We start from the raw sequence: 13189 nt of genomic DNA on the forward strand, positions 1-13189 counted from the left end.
GAAATGAGAGAAATAAAGGAGGAGGAAAAGGGAGAGAGAGGGTGAGAAAAATCAGGAAGAGAAACAAAAGCAATGAAAGAGAAATGGGAGAGGAAGACAGACAGAGAGAAAAAAGATGGGAAAAAATCAGGAGACAGAGAGCAGAGAAAAACAGGAAGGGAAAACTATTTTGGGGTGGAAGGAGAAAGGGAACAAGAAAGACAAACTAGCTAGAGAAAGAAGAGAGAAGAAAGTGAAAGAGAAAAGGGGAGCAGAGAAGAAAAGATAGAGAAAGGAAGGGGAGAAAAGAGGAAGAAAGAAGGCAGGACCTGGAAGAAGAGGCAGAAAGCAAAAGATGGAAGGAGGGAAGATAGAAGACAGGAGAAATGAAGAAAGGAGAGTCAAGAGAAAGGGGAAAAGACAAAGGACAGAAAGGAAAAGGTGAAGAGAAGAGACAGAGACAAGGAAAGAAGAAAAATGAAGGAGCAAAAGAAAAGATGGGAAAGAAGCAAAAGAAGGAAAGCAGAGTAGAGAAAGAGCAAAGGAGAAAGGGGAAGAGAGAGACATCCCTGCTGGGTCAACACACTGGGACTAAACTCTATCCAGCATAAAAGCACATCAAAGAAATGCCCAGAACTGGAGCTTTGGGAATCTGTTTTGGAGATTCAGATCGATGAGGATGGGGAGAGCGTGTGTGGGGGGTAGGTGAGGGAAATCCTAACTGGGCTGGCGGGCTCCTCAGTTCTGAAAGTACCAGATCTGGGGAAGGAATCTACCAAAAGCTAGAGCCCCCACTCTACCACATGGCCTGCCAGCCCCTCACGCCTACCTCTATCTATACTCAATTCCAGCATGGGACGCGGCAGGTCAGGAGCCAGAGCAAGAGGAATGAGGCCTCTCACTCGGGACTAGGGTTGGAGTTGGGGCAAGTTTGCGGGGAAGTCGGGGACTCAGATTCATGTTAGATCAGAGTCTGGGGTTCAAGTGTGGCTGCCAGGCAGGGTTCCCACTGGGCTAAGGGTGGGGCCGTTGGGGTTTGGGTTTACACATGACTTCGCCTCCTCTTATACCCTCTTTGTGTCTCTCTCCCGTTGTCTCCCTTCTCAGCCAGGTTTCTTTCCCAAGGGGGTCCTGCTGCCTCCTCCCCCTCTCTACTTCTTGTAGTTGCCAAACTGGATAGCCAGGCGGTCCGTGACGCAGCGGAAAGTGGCTGGCTGCACCTCCCAGTAGGGCACGGGGTTGTTGAAGAGGCTGATGCCATTGTAGTAGGCCCGCTTCACACCAAAGCCCACAGGGCAGAAGTCATTAATGCCCACTTTGGTGATGTTGTTGGAGTGAAGGTACACCACCTGTTGGGGGTGGGAAGGAGGAGAGACCTGGTTAATATGTGTGCTGATAAGCCCCCTCAGGGCTTGGCCACAGAGGCCAACATGGTGGGCTGTACTTCCAGGGCCTCCAAGAGCCCGGAAGTGGTTCTCATCTCTTCTCCCTGGACCTGCTTCCTTCCCTCTGATGCCCTCTAGCCTGAGATGCATGCAAGAGGAGACTAGTAGCCAGTGGCAAAGACAGCTCCTATTCTCTTGTTCCTCTCCCCTCTGCTTGTTTTTTTCCCTTTGGAACCCCCTTTATTGTTAACAAACTCCTCCCTTCAGGGGACAGCTCTCCCTCTCCAATTGCAGCCATTTAGTGTTCCTCAGAATTGAGCTTTCTCCCCGAAGACACTACATCTATGACCCCCTGCCCAGGCCCAGGAAGGAGAGCTGGACTCGCGTGCCACCTCGTGTCTTCCCAAGTTCTCTTCCTCCTCTTCAGGCCTTATCCGTTCTCCTGCCACTCTGGGCTTCACTCACCACCTGGCTGTCTACCCCCAAGCTACCCCTTTGAATACCTGGGTTTCTAGGTTCTCAGCAAGCTTGCTCTCACCCCCCAGCTCCATTTTGCCTCAGCCACATGCAGGAGTATTGGACTTCATTGTTCCAGGGGCCATAATCCCTAGGTAGGCTCTGCTCAGGGGCTTGGGATGTCCAGTCCTGACTTTAGTATTGGTGGCTTTGTGACTGAACCCTAGCCTGCCACTTCCTGAGTGAGCCTGGGAAACAGCAGTTTCCCTGGTGCTTATGGTGAAGAGAAACTGCTTGTGCTCATTCTCTCCTCAGTCTCCTCAACAAATGAGGGGCCCATACTAGCTTTCAAGGGTCCCTTCCTAGTCTAAGATCACAGATCTTTTGATGATCTAGGGGTGTTTAATCTGAGGGGGAGATGAAGGAGAAGAAACTGAAAGCTGTAGGACGGTTGGATGGCACCACAGTGCACAGAGCGCCAAGTGTGGAACCAGTAAGACTCCTCTTTCTGAGATCCAACCTGGCCTCAGACACTTACTAGCCGTGTGACTCCAGACAAGTCACTTCACCCTGTCTGCCTCAGTTTCCTCATCTGTAAAATGATCTGGAGAAGGAAATGGCAACCCACTCGTGTCTTTAGCAAGTAAACACCAAAAGGGGTCACAAAGAATGGGATATGACTGAAATGACTGAACTGAAAGAACTTTCTTGTAACAAAAGCTGCTCCAAAGTGAGCAGTGCTGTCCTCTCTCTCTCTGTCTCTCTCTGTCTCTGTGTTTCTGTCTGTCTGTCTGTCTGTCTGTCTCTCTGTTTGATTCATGGTGGGAAAGATCTTGTTTGCCATCCACGATTCCCCAGGTCTCACCTCACTCTCAGAGAGCTCAGAGGCAAGAGCCCAGAAGACCCTCTGAAGGGCAAGCAGGAGGTCTAGCTAGGACTAGCTGGGCTTTGAGGTCTCCATCCTCCAGACAGAGTTTGAGACTCGTTAGCTACTTCTTCCTTTGCCAAAAGGTGCTCAACATGGGCCCCCAATAAGCCCAGGTTTCTAAGGACCGCCCAAGGTTGAGAGAGCACAGACTGGAAAACTTGGAAGCAGAAACATGGGACCATTCTTTGCTACATGGGGTGGCTGGGGCGGGAAGGAGAGAGTAATCTTTTTGGGAAAAGATCTCTCTTTTTGTCTCTCAGTCTCTGTTTCTCATTTTAAAGGGGGAGCATCTCAGAGAAGAAAAAGGAAGCATCTTCTCTAACCACGAGAGGGCACCCCTGCTCAGTGGATGGGGAGTGTGGCACCGGGACAAGGCCAGCTGCAGGTTCCCCCTCGGCACCTCCCCCCCCCTACACCAGATGGCCACAGCTGGAGGCGCCTCCATTCCCCGTTCAAAGGCACAGTGAGGGGGCTAGGGTCTTCTTTCACAGAGTCACAGAATGTCAGGGCCACAGGGACCCTTGAAGAACTTCAGGACCTACTTCCCCCAGAGCAGCTCACCCCATTGGGCCACACCAGAACCAGGTGTCTTATTTTCCAGGCCAGGGCTCTTTGGCAGGAGGAGGAGGGAAAGGATTGAATCCCAAGGTCTTCACCCTGCTTCTGTCAGGCCTGAACCATGACCAGCATCTCCCGATAAGCCAGATCTCATATGTTTGGGAGGGTCTGAGATGCTGTTCTAGGGGAGGGGCCAGGCTGGAGTGAGCCTTCCCCTTTCCTGCCTAAGTGACTTGCCCAAGATCACACGACAACTAAGTGCAAGAGGCTGGGACTGAACTCAACTTTTCCTTATTTCAGGCCTGGTGTTCTATGCACTATAGCCATGCTGCTCCCCAAACCTTACAGCTTTGGGGTTCCCCTTTTTGGGAACTGGGGATGAGTTCAGTACCCCCTTTCTCAGGGAAGCTTCAGGTTTGCTAAACCTAAGGCTCTTTCAGAGCTCCAAGGGATCCCGAAGGCATCATGGACCGCCTGGCTATCCAAATTGGCAATAATCTCTGTATCTATAGTTCAAGGGCTCTTTCTCTCAGGGTTCTCTTCCTCCACCCCATCCTCTTTCTGGGCGGTCAGAAGAGGTCTTAGCCTGTCCATTTTTCCTCACAACTGCCCCCAAGCTCCCACTGGCATGGAGGAATGAGGCCAGGTGGAGGCCTTCCTCAGGACGACTAATCCTGCACTGGTGCGTCATTTTAGGGATGGAGCCGAGAGTGTGGAAGGGCCGGGTCAGAATCTTGCCCCCCTGCTCATTAGCCAGGTGACTCTGGGCAAGCCCCGTTACTCTCTGACTTCAGTTTCCTCATTTGTAAAATTTTACACGCTGGTTGTGAGGGTCCCATGGAACGATGTGGAGATCTTGGCAAAGCTTCCAGCATTATCCAGATATCTGTTGTGACTCTATAGATTCTATGTGTGAATCTGTACTAAGGGAAGAGGTGGAAGTGTGGATAATGGCAAATCAGTAGAGAATTTGCTTCCCTTCCCTTCTTCCAGATCTGCCTGGGAATGGAGCTTGCTTCCATTTCCCCACAGAAACAGGGATATGAAGAATACATCTTGGAAGAGTAATTTCCAAAACAATGAAACGACAACTTTACTGGAATAGAGCCCATCTTGGCCTCTGCTTGCCTCCGTCCCAAGTCTCCTTCTTCCTCCATGTTAACTAGATATTTCTATTATCTCTTGACTCCTTTGAACAACTAGGTGGCGCTGCGGTGAATAAAGTGCTGGGCCTCCAGTTAGGAAGACTGATTTTCCTATATTTAAATTAGGCCTCAGACTAGTTGCGTGAACCTAGGCAAGTCACTTCACCCTGTTTGCCTCAGTCTCTTCATCTATAAAATGAGTTAGAGAAAGAAATGGCAAACCATGCCTGTATCTCTGCCAAGAAAACCCCAGATGGGCTCACGGACAGCTGGACACTACTGAGCAACAGTAATAACCTGGGTCCTTTCAAGGTTTACCTCGTCAGGCTTTCAGGTCGGAGGCCGGAAGGGACTTCCCTTCCCACACTGATCAAAGTCACCAGGGAGATTAGCGATGTAAACTGATCGGGCCTGATTCCTACAGAGAATGCTGGGACCTGGGGCTTGACCACTCTTACCTGGAGGAATTTGAGATCGGGGAGGCCTGGGGGTACTTTGGCCAGCTTGTTATTGTCCAAGTGGAGTTCCCTCAGGGTGGGCATGAAGGTCAGACTCCCATTCTCAATCATTCGGATGTGATTGTGTCCCAGGCCCAACCTGGAATGAGAAGAGAGCAATGATTGAATTTGAGGGGTGGGAAGGTGAGACATCTTTCTGTAGCTAGCAGGCCCATCTCTCTTCTCCAGCTGCCGGGTCTTGTTCAGAACGAACTGGCATCTTTAGGTGAAGAGGGAGGGGCAGCACTAGCCACAACGGCCTCAGCAGCTCCTGGACCTGACCTGTACAGCTTGGAGTACCGCAGAAGGTCCTCTAATTCAATGGCCTGGATCTTGTTGTGGTCCAGATGGAGTTCGTTTAGAGTCTCAGGAAGATCTAGAGGCGAGAGAGCAGTGGAGAGAGGGATAGAATGGCCAATATTAGTGCCAGTCAGATCCAGTCTTGTCCCACACAACTCCTTCTGGGAGGGAAGGGGAAACCGGGAGGGAAGTAAAAAAGGGTCTGATAGGCTTAGGCATTCTCTGAGAGGAGCAGGGCTGCAGGGAGAGCAGGGGCAGCACAAAGACTCATTCTCACAGGATTCTCGGATTTATCTTAGTGGGAGCTGTTGCACTCTGACCCATCTGTGACTTGGAAAGAGGCAAGAGTTTAGACAGGAATATGCTGGGATTGATGCGGGAAAGATTCCAATCTTTGATTCCCAACCCCTCTAGCTAATGTAAATTACCCTTTGACTCACAAATCCTGGTCCCTTTGAATTCCAATAGAAGGTCCTGACCTGTCCCAGCCCCACCCGGATCTGAGCCAACTTTGGGGCTACACCCCAAAGCCCCTCGAGCTAAGTCTCTGACTTAAAAGGACCACACTGGGAACCCCTCTTTGCAGAGATTCCAAACATGGTAGCCATGTGAGGACGCTCTGTCCACTGGACCCTCTGTCCAGTGCCCTCCTTATCTCTACCTTCACCTATCTCCTACTTCTAAACTCAGTAATAAATCTCTTTTATCAATCTAGCTCTCTGGGCCAATAAATGCTTTTATTGGGAATCCGTGCCGCTACTAGACCTCATATACCACCGTATCCTTGCGCCGAATCTAAGGGGGTTGCAGGGGAACTCTGTTTGACTCCCTGTACCCCAAACCTGCCACTAGACCTTAACTAAACCCTAATTTCATTTAGGTACCCCAAATGTAGACCTCAACATGTGGTCTACACCTCAACATTCGGTTCCTGACCTCAACATGTGGTCTACACCTCAACATTCGGTTCCTGACCTCAACATTTGGTTCCATACCTCAACAGGATGAGGGGAAATCTGTCCCTTTCCCATACACTACCCATATCATACAGGCTCTTGTCCATCTCCCATCAGGAAAGGGCCAGTATGCAGAGGGGACCTGCTGCCCTGTAGCCACCCGCTACTCCTCCCACCCCAGAGGGGAAGAGATCATGTGGAATTGCACCATTAACATGACTCTGGGACCTGGCAGTAGACCATGGTGGTCAGAAGACCCTCATCCAACTTGGTTGTGTTTCATCTCTACTCAATATTCTCTGTAAGATCAAGGGTGTGAGTTGGCAGAGAGGATCCCTATGATCTCTTCTAGCTCTAGGATTTCTAGGGATGGTGGGAATTCTCTCTCTGGGTAAAACCAAGACCTCGAAAGAGTGGGAAAGAAGCAGTTACCTTCTTTTGTTTCTTTTGTTCCCTTCCTCCCTTCTTTCAGCAAGGCAGTTGGGGTTAAGTGACTGCTTGAGGTCACGCAGCTAGTGTCAAGTGTCTGAGGCTACATTTGAACTCAAGTCCCCCTGACTCCAGGGTCAGTGATATATCCACTGTAGCGCCACCTAGCTGCCCAGTCAATTACCTTTAGGGATGCCAGTGAGCTTGGCTTCTGAGATGCGAAGGTAATTCAGTTTCAGGCCATCGAAAGCTCCAGGTTCAAAACCGCTATTTTCCAGGGGGTTCCCTCCCATCTCTGAAAGAAACGAAAGCCACATTCCATGAAGGCTTAGCCAAGAGAGCAGAGACGGGACAGAGGCTTAGCAGAACTGACTAGGTCCATAAAGGTCAGCCCCCAGCTGAGCAACCCACATACAGGAGCTCGACTGGGGAGGCCAGGGGAAGGAGTGGGAGAGACAAAAGGCAAGCCCAAAGACCTCGATAAGTGGGACCTGCCCTACCTCCACATCCTTGACCTTCTCCCCTACTCTTTGCCCATGCCATCAAGTCTGGAATGGCTACCTCTGACGCTTTCAGTGATCCTCCTGGTCAAATGTGCCATCTCCCCGCTAGCGCGGAGTTTGTCTCCTGCTTTCTCTCTTCCGCACTGTTCTGCTTCATAATTATTTGTGCTCGGGGCCTATCTCGGTGCCTCTGATCAGAAACTCTGATCATAAACAGAATGCTGTTATTGAGCACATTCAGTATGTATGTGTATATATATATATATATAGTAGATACTTTGTGTGTATATATATATATAGTAGATTATAGTATATATATATATATATAGTATATTATATAGATATAGTAGTATAGTATATAGTAGATATAAATATATAGTACTTTATAGATATAGTATACTTTTATATATAGTAGATTATAGTATATATATAGTATATTATATATAGTAGCATAGTATATATATAGTATATAGTAGATATATATATAGTACTTTATAGACATAGTAGATACTTTATATATATAGTAGATTATAGTGTATATATATAACATATGTAATATATTATATATAGTAGCATAGTATATATAGTATATAGTAGATATATATATAGTACTTTATAGATATAGTAGATACTATATATATAGTAGATCATAGTATATTATTTATGTAGTAGCATAGTATATATATAGTATATAGTAGATATATATATATATAGTACTTTATAGATATAGTAGATACTTTATATATATAGTAGATTATAGTGTATATATATAATATATGTAATATATTATATATAGTAGCATAGTATATATAGTATATATATATATATATATATATATAGTACTTTACAGATATAGTAGATACTATATATATAGTAGATCATAGTATATTATTTATATAGTAGCATAGTATATATATAGTATATAGTAGATATATATATAGTACTTCGTATAGAGTAGATACTTTGTGTGTGTGTGTGCGTATATATATATATATGGCAGATTCTTTGTGAATATGTGATCATTTGAAGTGGTTGTCCCAGACATAGAGACAGAGGGAGGGAGAGACGGACTGAATCCGGAAGTAAGAAGAGCAAAGTTTCTGAAAAAAGATGAGGGAAGAAACCAAGGGAGAGAAAGCTAGTGAGCCCCGTCCCCTGCCTTCAGTCTCCCCTTGCCAAAGTTCCTCCAGATAGAAATGTTCTGGCTTTTCCGACCCAGCCCCCACCTCCCCGCACTCCACACAGGGGCTTGCTCCTCCCCAGTGGGAAAAGAAGACAAGAATGACACCAGAGCCACAGTCAGGGTGAGAGGAGGAGGAGCAGGTTAGGCGTTGGGGCCCCTGCGTTCTTTGACTGGCGTCACCGGCTGCAACCCAACAACTCCTTGGTGACTTGGAGCCGTTCTAACAGACTCCACCACTGTCCCAAGTGGGAATGTGATATCTGCTTCTAGGCTACCCAAGGATGTGGAGCTATAACAGCCCAAGGCTCTTTCCTCCCTCCCTGCCGGGCACTTCATGATTCTTCTTATTGCTGTCAACATGCCTAGCTCTATTTAGCATGTTCTTCTCCCTGACTCTCCTCCCATCCTCGTCCCAACAGAACTTACTTCAATTTTCTGTGGGCTGGGAACGAGATGCACAGGCTCATTAGACGTATATGCAAATTAAGAGTCAATAGGCATTGATTGAGAGCACAAGGGCTTAAGTTTTAGTGCATGTGCTTTGTAGGAAAACTTCATTGTTCACACAGAGGTCTTAAACACACACACACGCGTGAAGGCACACATGAACACACATACTCACATAGCATGCTCATACACACACACACACACACACACACACACACACGCAAACACACTTGTATTTTTGTCTCCCAGGGTGGTCAGATTCCCTGTGACATTCTCCTGTCTTGGGCTACGGATACACTAATTGCTTGGAGTCTTCTCTCCCATCAGATGCGCCCAAGAGGACGTGCCCATAGCCCAGGTAGATATGTTCGCATTAAGTTAAATTGATTAAGGCCTACTCACCAATGCAGTTCATGTTCTTGAGCCCACTGAACACCGCCTTGGACACCTTCTTGATCTTGTTGTCATGAATCCTCAGTTCCACCAGGGAGCTGGGCAGGTTTGGTGGGATCTCAACCAGGTGATTCTTGGAGATGTAGAGCTTCTGCAACTTTCGAAGTGGGCTAAAGGCCTTAGGGTGGATTTTGGAGATCTTGTTATTCACCAGCACCAGAGCCTGAGACAGGGAAGAAGGGCGAGAGTCACTGGGTCACAGATTCCTGAAGCCAGAAAGGCCCTCTGAAGGCGCACGGAGAACAAAGGTTCTTCTCCCAACATGGCCAGCTCTGGTTGGTCAGCTAGGACCATCAGCTGGAGGCCTGCCAAGGAAGGGAAGTTTTTTCTTCCCTTCCTTCCTTCCCAAGTGTGTACCCATCTACCCCCTTACCTACCCCAAAGGCACCTGCTCTGGTGGGAACATCTCAAACTCTGTGAGCTCTAGGAAGCTTTCAATCCAAGCTCACTATGTGACCTCAGGGAAGCTGCTGCCTCTCTCCAGGCCTCAGATGTCCCCTGGTCTCAACAAGGACTGTCTTCCTTACTTCTCGGGGTCGGAAGGACACGTGCTAAAGTAGGATGTGCCATGTGACAAAGTGAAAAGGGCCTGAATTAATCAGCACCCGAAATGATAATATTCTAACATAGCCGAGCTTCTTTAACTGTGGTTCTCGATCCCACACGAGGTCTCCTAACTGTATAAGGGTCATAAAATTATGACTTATCGTCCCTAAATGTTTGCTTTGCAGACCTGCTTTGTATACCCGTGTAACTGGGGTCACATAAAAATTTCTTGGGCAAACAGATGTCATGAGTGGAAGGTTTCCAAAGCCCTGGGCTAGATCCCAATGCAATGGGTCTCCCCTGGTGGGCAGGTGGGGGACTGCAGGAAGGGCTTTCTCTTTGACTGCAACCTTAGCCAGGAGCTCGCAGGGAGCGTGGGACAGCTCAGCTGGCCAATCAGCCGGGTTTCACTGCTGAAAGTGGCTTTTCTGGCTGCTACCATCCTCTGGCTTCCATTTCAACTCTGAGAATAGGATGTAGTGACCAGGAGTAGCTGGGGACCACTAGTGCCCCTTGTTCTCCACAAACACAACCATACACACAAACATTGGTTCATAGGGTCGGGCTCTGGAGCTGGAAGACCTCTGACACTCCTTGTTTTATGAAGGAGGCGACTGAGGCCCAGGGAAGTGAAGGGATTTGTTCAAAGTCACCCAAGGCATCAGAGGCAGGATCTGAATCCAGATCCTTCACTTCCAGAAGCCAGCACACGAAACCCACACAAAAACCTGCTTTTTAGCAGGCCACGGGGGGAACCCCTCCCTTAACTCTGCCTCCAGACCCAGGCCCAGCCAGGCCTGCCCCAACAGGGCCTCAGCCACAGAGGGGAAGGGAGACGCGGCCTTACGTAGAGATGCTGGAGCCCTTTGAAGTCATCCTTCTTGAGTTCGGTGATGCCATTGTTCTGCAGATCCAGGAGGGTGGTGTCTGGGGAGATCTCCTTGGGGACTGTCTTCAGACCTGTGGGAAGAGCCCCACCACCGTCCGGGTGAGCTCCCATCAGCTTCAGGGAATCCCTTCCCTTGCCAGGCCCAGGGCCACCTCCTGGGGGAGGTTCAGGCTACGGCGGCCCAGGATCTGGGGCTGGGAAGCAGTAGACCCAAATCGTAGTCCCAGATCTTCTGCCAAAGGGCTGGGACCCAGGGGTTAGCTCCTCTCTAGCCACTGCCCTCGGTTTTCTGGCCTACACCCTCCCCCCCCACCCCGTTCTTCTCTCCCATGTATCTGTCCAGCTCTGGGCCCATTCATCTCCACTGGGAGGGGCAGAGGCCCAGACTCTGGCTAGTCTAGAGGAGTTAGAGGCAGAACGGGGGCTGCTGTGGGAAAAGAGAAGAAGGAGCCCAGCGCATGCAGAGGTACGGGCCTGGCCACAATGAAGGGAATGGAGGGGGAGCTGGGGGAGTGAGGATGAAGAGGGGTTGGAGTCATAAGGTGGAAAACCACAAATGCTGGGGCACTGGGGAACCAAAGAAGGCTCTGGAGCAGAGGAAGGCCAAGATCAGATCCATCAATGTGGGACTGGGCAAGAGACTGGGGGGTGGGGGACCGTGGCAACAGATTAGAATTTGGCAAGATTCGCCAGGACAAAGAGCGGGAGGTTCATTTGTTCGATTTGAAGCGGCAGGCCTATGGTTTTGGATGAATTTCCTTTCTCAGCCCTAGCCGCCAGTTTTCTCACCCAGTCTGAGCACTGACCACGCAGGTGGCAGGCCACCAAGGACAGATGGCACTGTAGGTGGGTGTGAGGGCATCCAGGTCGGGCAGGCCCGAGGTGGCAGTGGCTTCGTGCTGCCCAGGTGGCACCATCGGGAACCCAGAAACCCTTGTTCGAAGGCAGAGTCGGTAGGTACAGTGAGCTTGGCAGGACATCATGGTTGAGGGTCTTCCTGGGAGAGAGAGAGACAGAGAGAGAGAGAGAGAGAGAGACAGAGAGAGAGGAAGAAAGGGAGAGACAGACAGACAGAAGAAGAAGATAAGGAGAGAGAAGGAGGAGGAAGAGAAGAAAGAAGAGAAAAAGGAGAGAGAGAAAGTGAAAGAGAGGGAGAGAGAAAGGGAGAGAGAAAGGGAGAGAGAGGGAGAGAGAGGGAGAGAGGAGAGAATGAGGGAGAGAGAGAGAAAAAGAGAGACAGAGAGAGAAGAGAGGGAGAGAGAGGGAGAGAGGAGAGAGAGGGAGAAACAGAGAGATTGGAGAAAGGAGAGGAAAGGAGAGGGAGAGAAAAGGAAGGAGGTGGAAAGAGAAGGAGGGAGGGGGAGGGGAGGGAGACACAGAGATACAGACACAGAGACAGAAAAACAGAGAGACAGAGACAGAAGAAAAGAAAGAGAGACAGAAGACAAAAAGAGACAGAGAGAGAAGAAGAGAGAAGAGAAAGAGAAAGGAAAGAGAAGTAAGGAGAGGCAGGAAAGGGAACAGAAATAGAGATAGAGATAAAGAGAGAGGGAGAGAGAGAGACAGACAGACAGACACAGAGAGACAGAGACAGAGAAATGGAGAAAGAGGTTTCCATGTTAAGGGGGTACACATAGGAAGGGAGGGGAAAAGACATCTGAGAGGGGAAGTGACCTGGCCAGGGTCACACATAGGGTGCTAGCTCTACAGCAGGAAGGCACCTCATTTTGTGGAGGCCCATGTTGGGCAGAGGCCTTGCTGGGAGCTCCCAGTGTAAGTAGCAGAGCAGGAATTTGAAGCCAGGACCTCTGCCTCCAAGCCCCCATCCAGCTTGGTTCCATTAATACTGGAATTTCTTCAATCTTTTGCTGCTTCTGTCCCGGGTTCTCCATCCTCCAAAGGAGGCCGGACTGGTGGAAGCCTGGGAGCAGACCTTGGAGGCAGGAGGCAAGAAGCAGCCCGCCCCCTCAGATGCAGCCTTCAGTCCCTTCCAAAGGAGGACACAGCTTAATTAGGCAATTGAAATGTTTTTCTAATTAGCTGCTCATGCTTCTGTCAGGCTGGGGAGACAGGGAGGGCCTCCTGGATCCCTTCCCCGCACTTGAAACCCACAGTAGTTAGGGGTGATTCGCTCTGAGGCGCTACCTCCATCATGCAGGGGGGCTGTGCATGTTTGGGGGTGATGGAGGCAGCTCCCGCCCACCCAGGCTCTGAGCAGCCCCGTGTGCGGTAGGGTAGGGCGGCCGGCTGAGGGTACTTGTAGAGGGGAGGGAGGCTTTTCTGACCCAGAGGGGCCGGGGGTGTGGAAATGGAACCAGGTTGGTAGCCCACCAATGGGTGCCAGAGAGGGACGGTCGGGCCTTCTGGGGGCCAGTGGCAGATTTGCAGGTGGAGAAAGTGAATTTCAAAATGGCCCCAGAGGCTTCCCAGAGCACCTCAGGGAGTCAGCAGAGGCCGTGTGGTGAGTTACAGACTCTGATTGGCTAGAGCCAAGGTGACCGCCAGGACCCGGGGAATATACCCGTGTACCTGGGA

The 13189-nt window shown here is 49.7% G+C and overlaps 1 protein-coding gene across 1 annotated transcript; it reads right to left on the reverse strand.

Annotated features, from left to right (window-relative positions):
- Positions 1-452: 452 nt before the first annotated feature.
- BGN (biglycan) lies at positions 453-11571 on the reverse strand. The gene is made up of 7 exons (XM_031944748.1): positions 11461-11571; positions 10613-10825; positions 9169-9382; positions 6818-6928; positions 5231-5324; positions 4910-5048; positions 453-1328 (listed from the first exon to the last, which is right to left on the reverse strand). Exons 1-7 carry the CDS (start codon positions 11569-11571, stop codon positions 1131-1133), a joined length of 1080 nt encoding a protein of 359 aa, XP_031800608.1. The 3' UTR covers positions 453-1130.
- Between the last annotated feature and the right edge of the window lie 1618 nt (positions 11572-13189).

The sequence above is a fragment of the Sarcophilus harrisii genome, chromosome X (assembly GCF_902635505.1).
Source record: "Sarcophilus harrisii chromosome X, mSarHar1.11, whole genome shotgun sequence".
Lineage (NCBI taxonomy): Eukaryota > Metazoa > Chordata > Mammalia > Dasyuromorphia > Dasyuridae > Sarcophilus > Sarcophilus harrisii.

Bases quoted from the DNA above. Each gene is read 5' to 3' on its own strand.
- BGN (XM_031944748.1), bottom strand. From the start codon at position 11,571: ATGGTGCCACCTGGGCAGCACGAAGCCACTGCCACCTCGGGCCTGCCC. The intron at 5,325-6,817 runs GTAATTGACTGG...TCTCGCCTCTAG, and splicing joins GCTCACTGGCATCCCTAAAG to ATCTTCCTGAGACTCTAAAC. The intron at 1,329-4,909 runs GTAAGAGTGGTC...CACCCCCAACAG, and splicing joins CCGATCTCAAATTCCTCCAG to GTGGTGTACCTTCACTCCAA.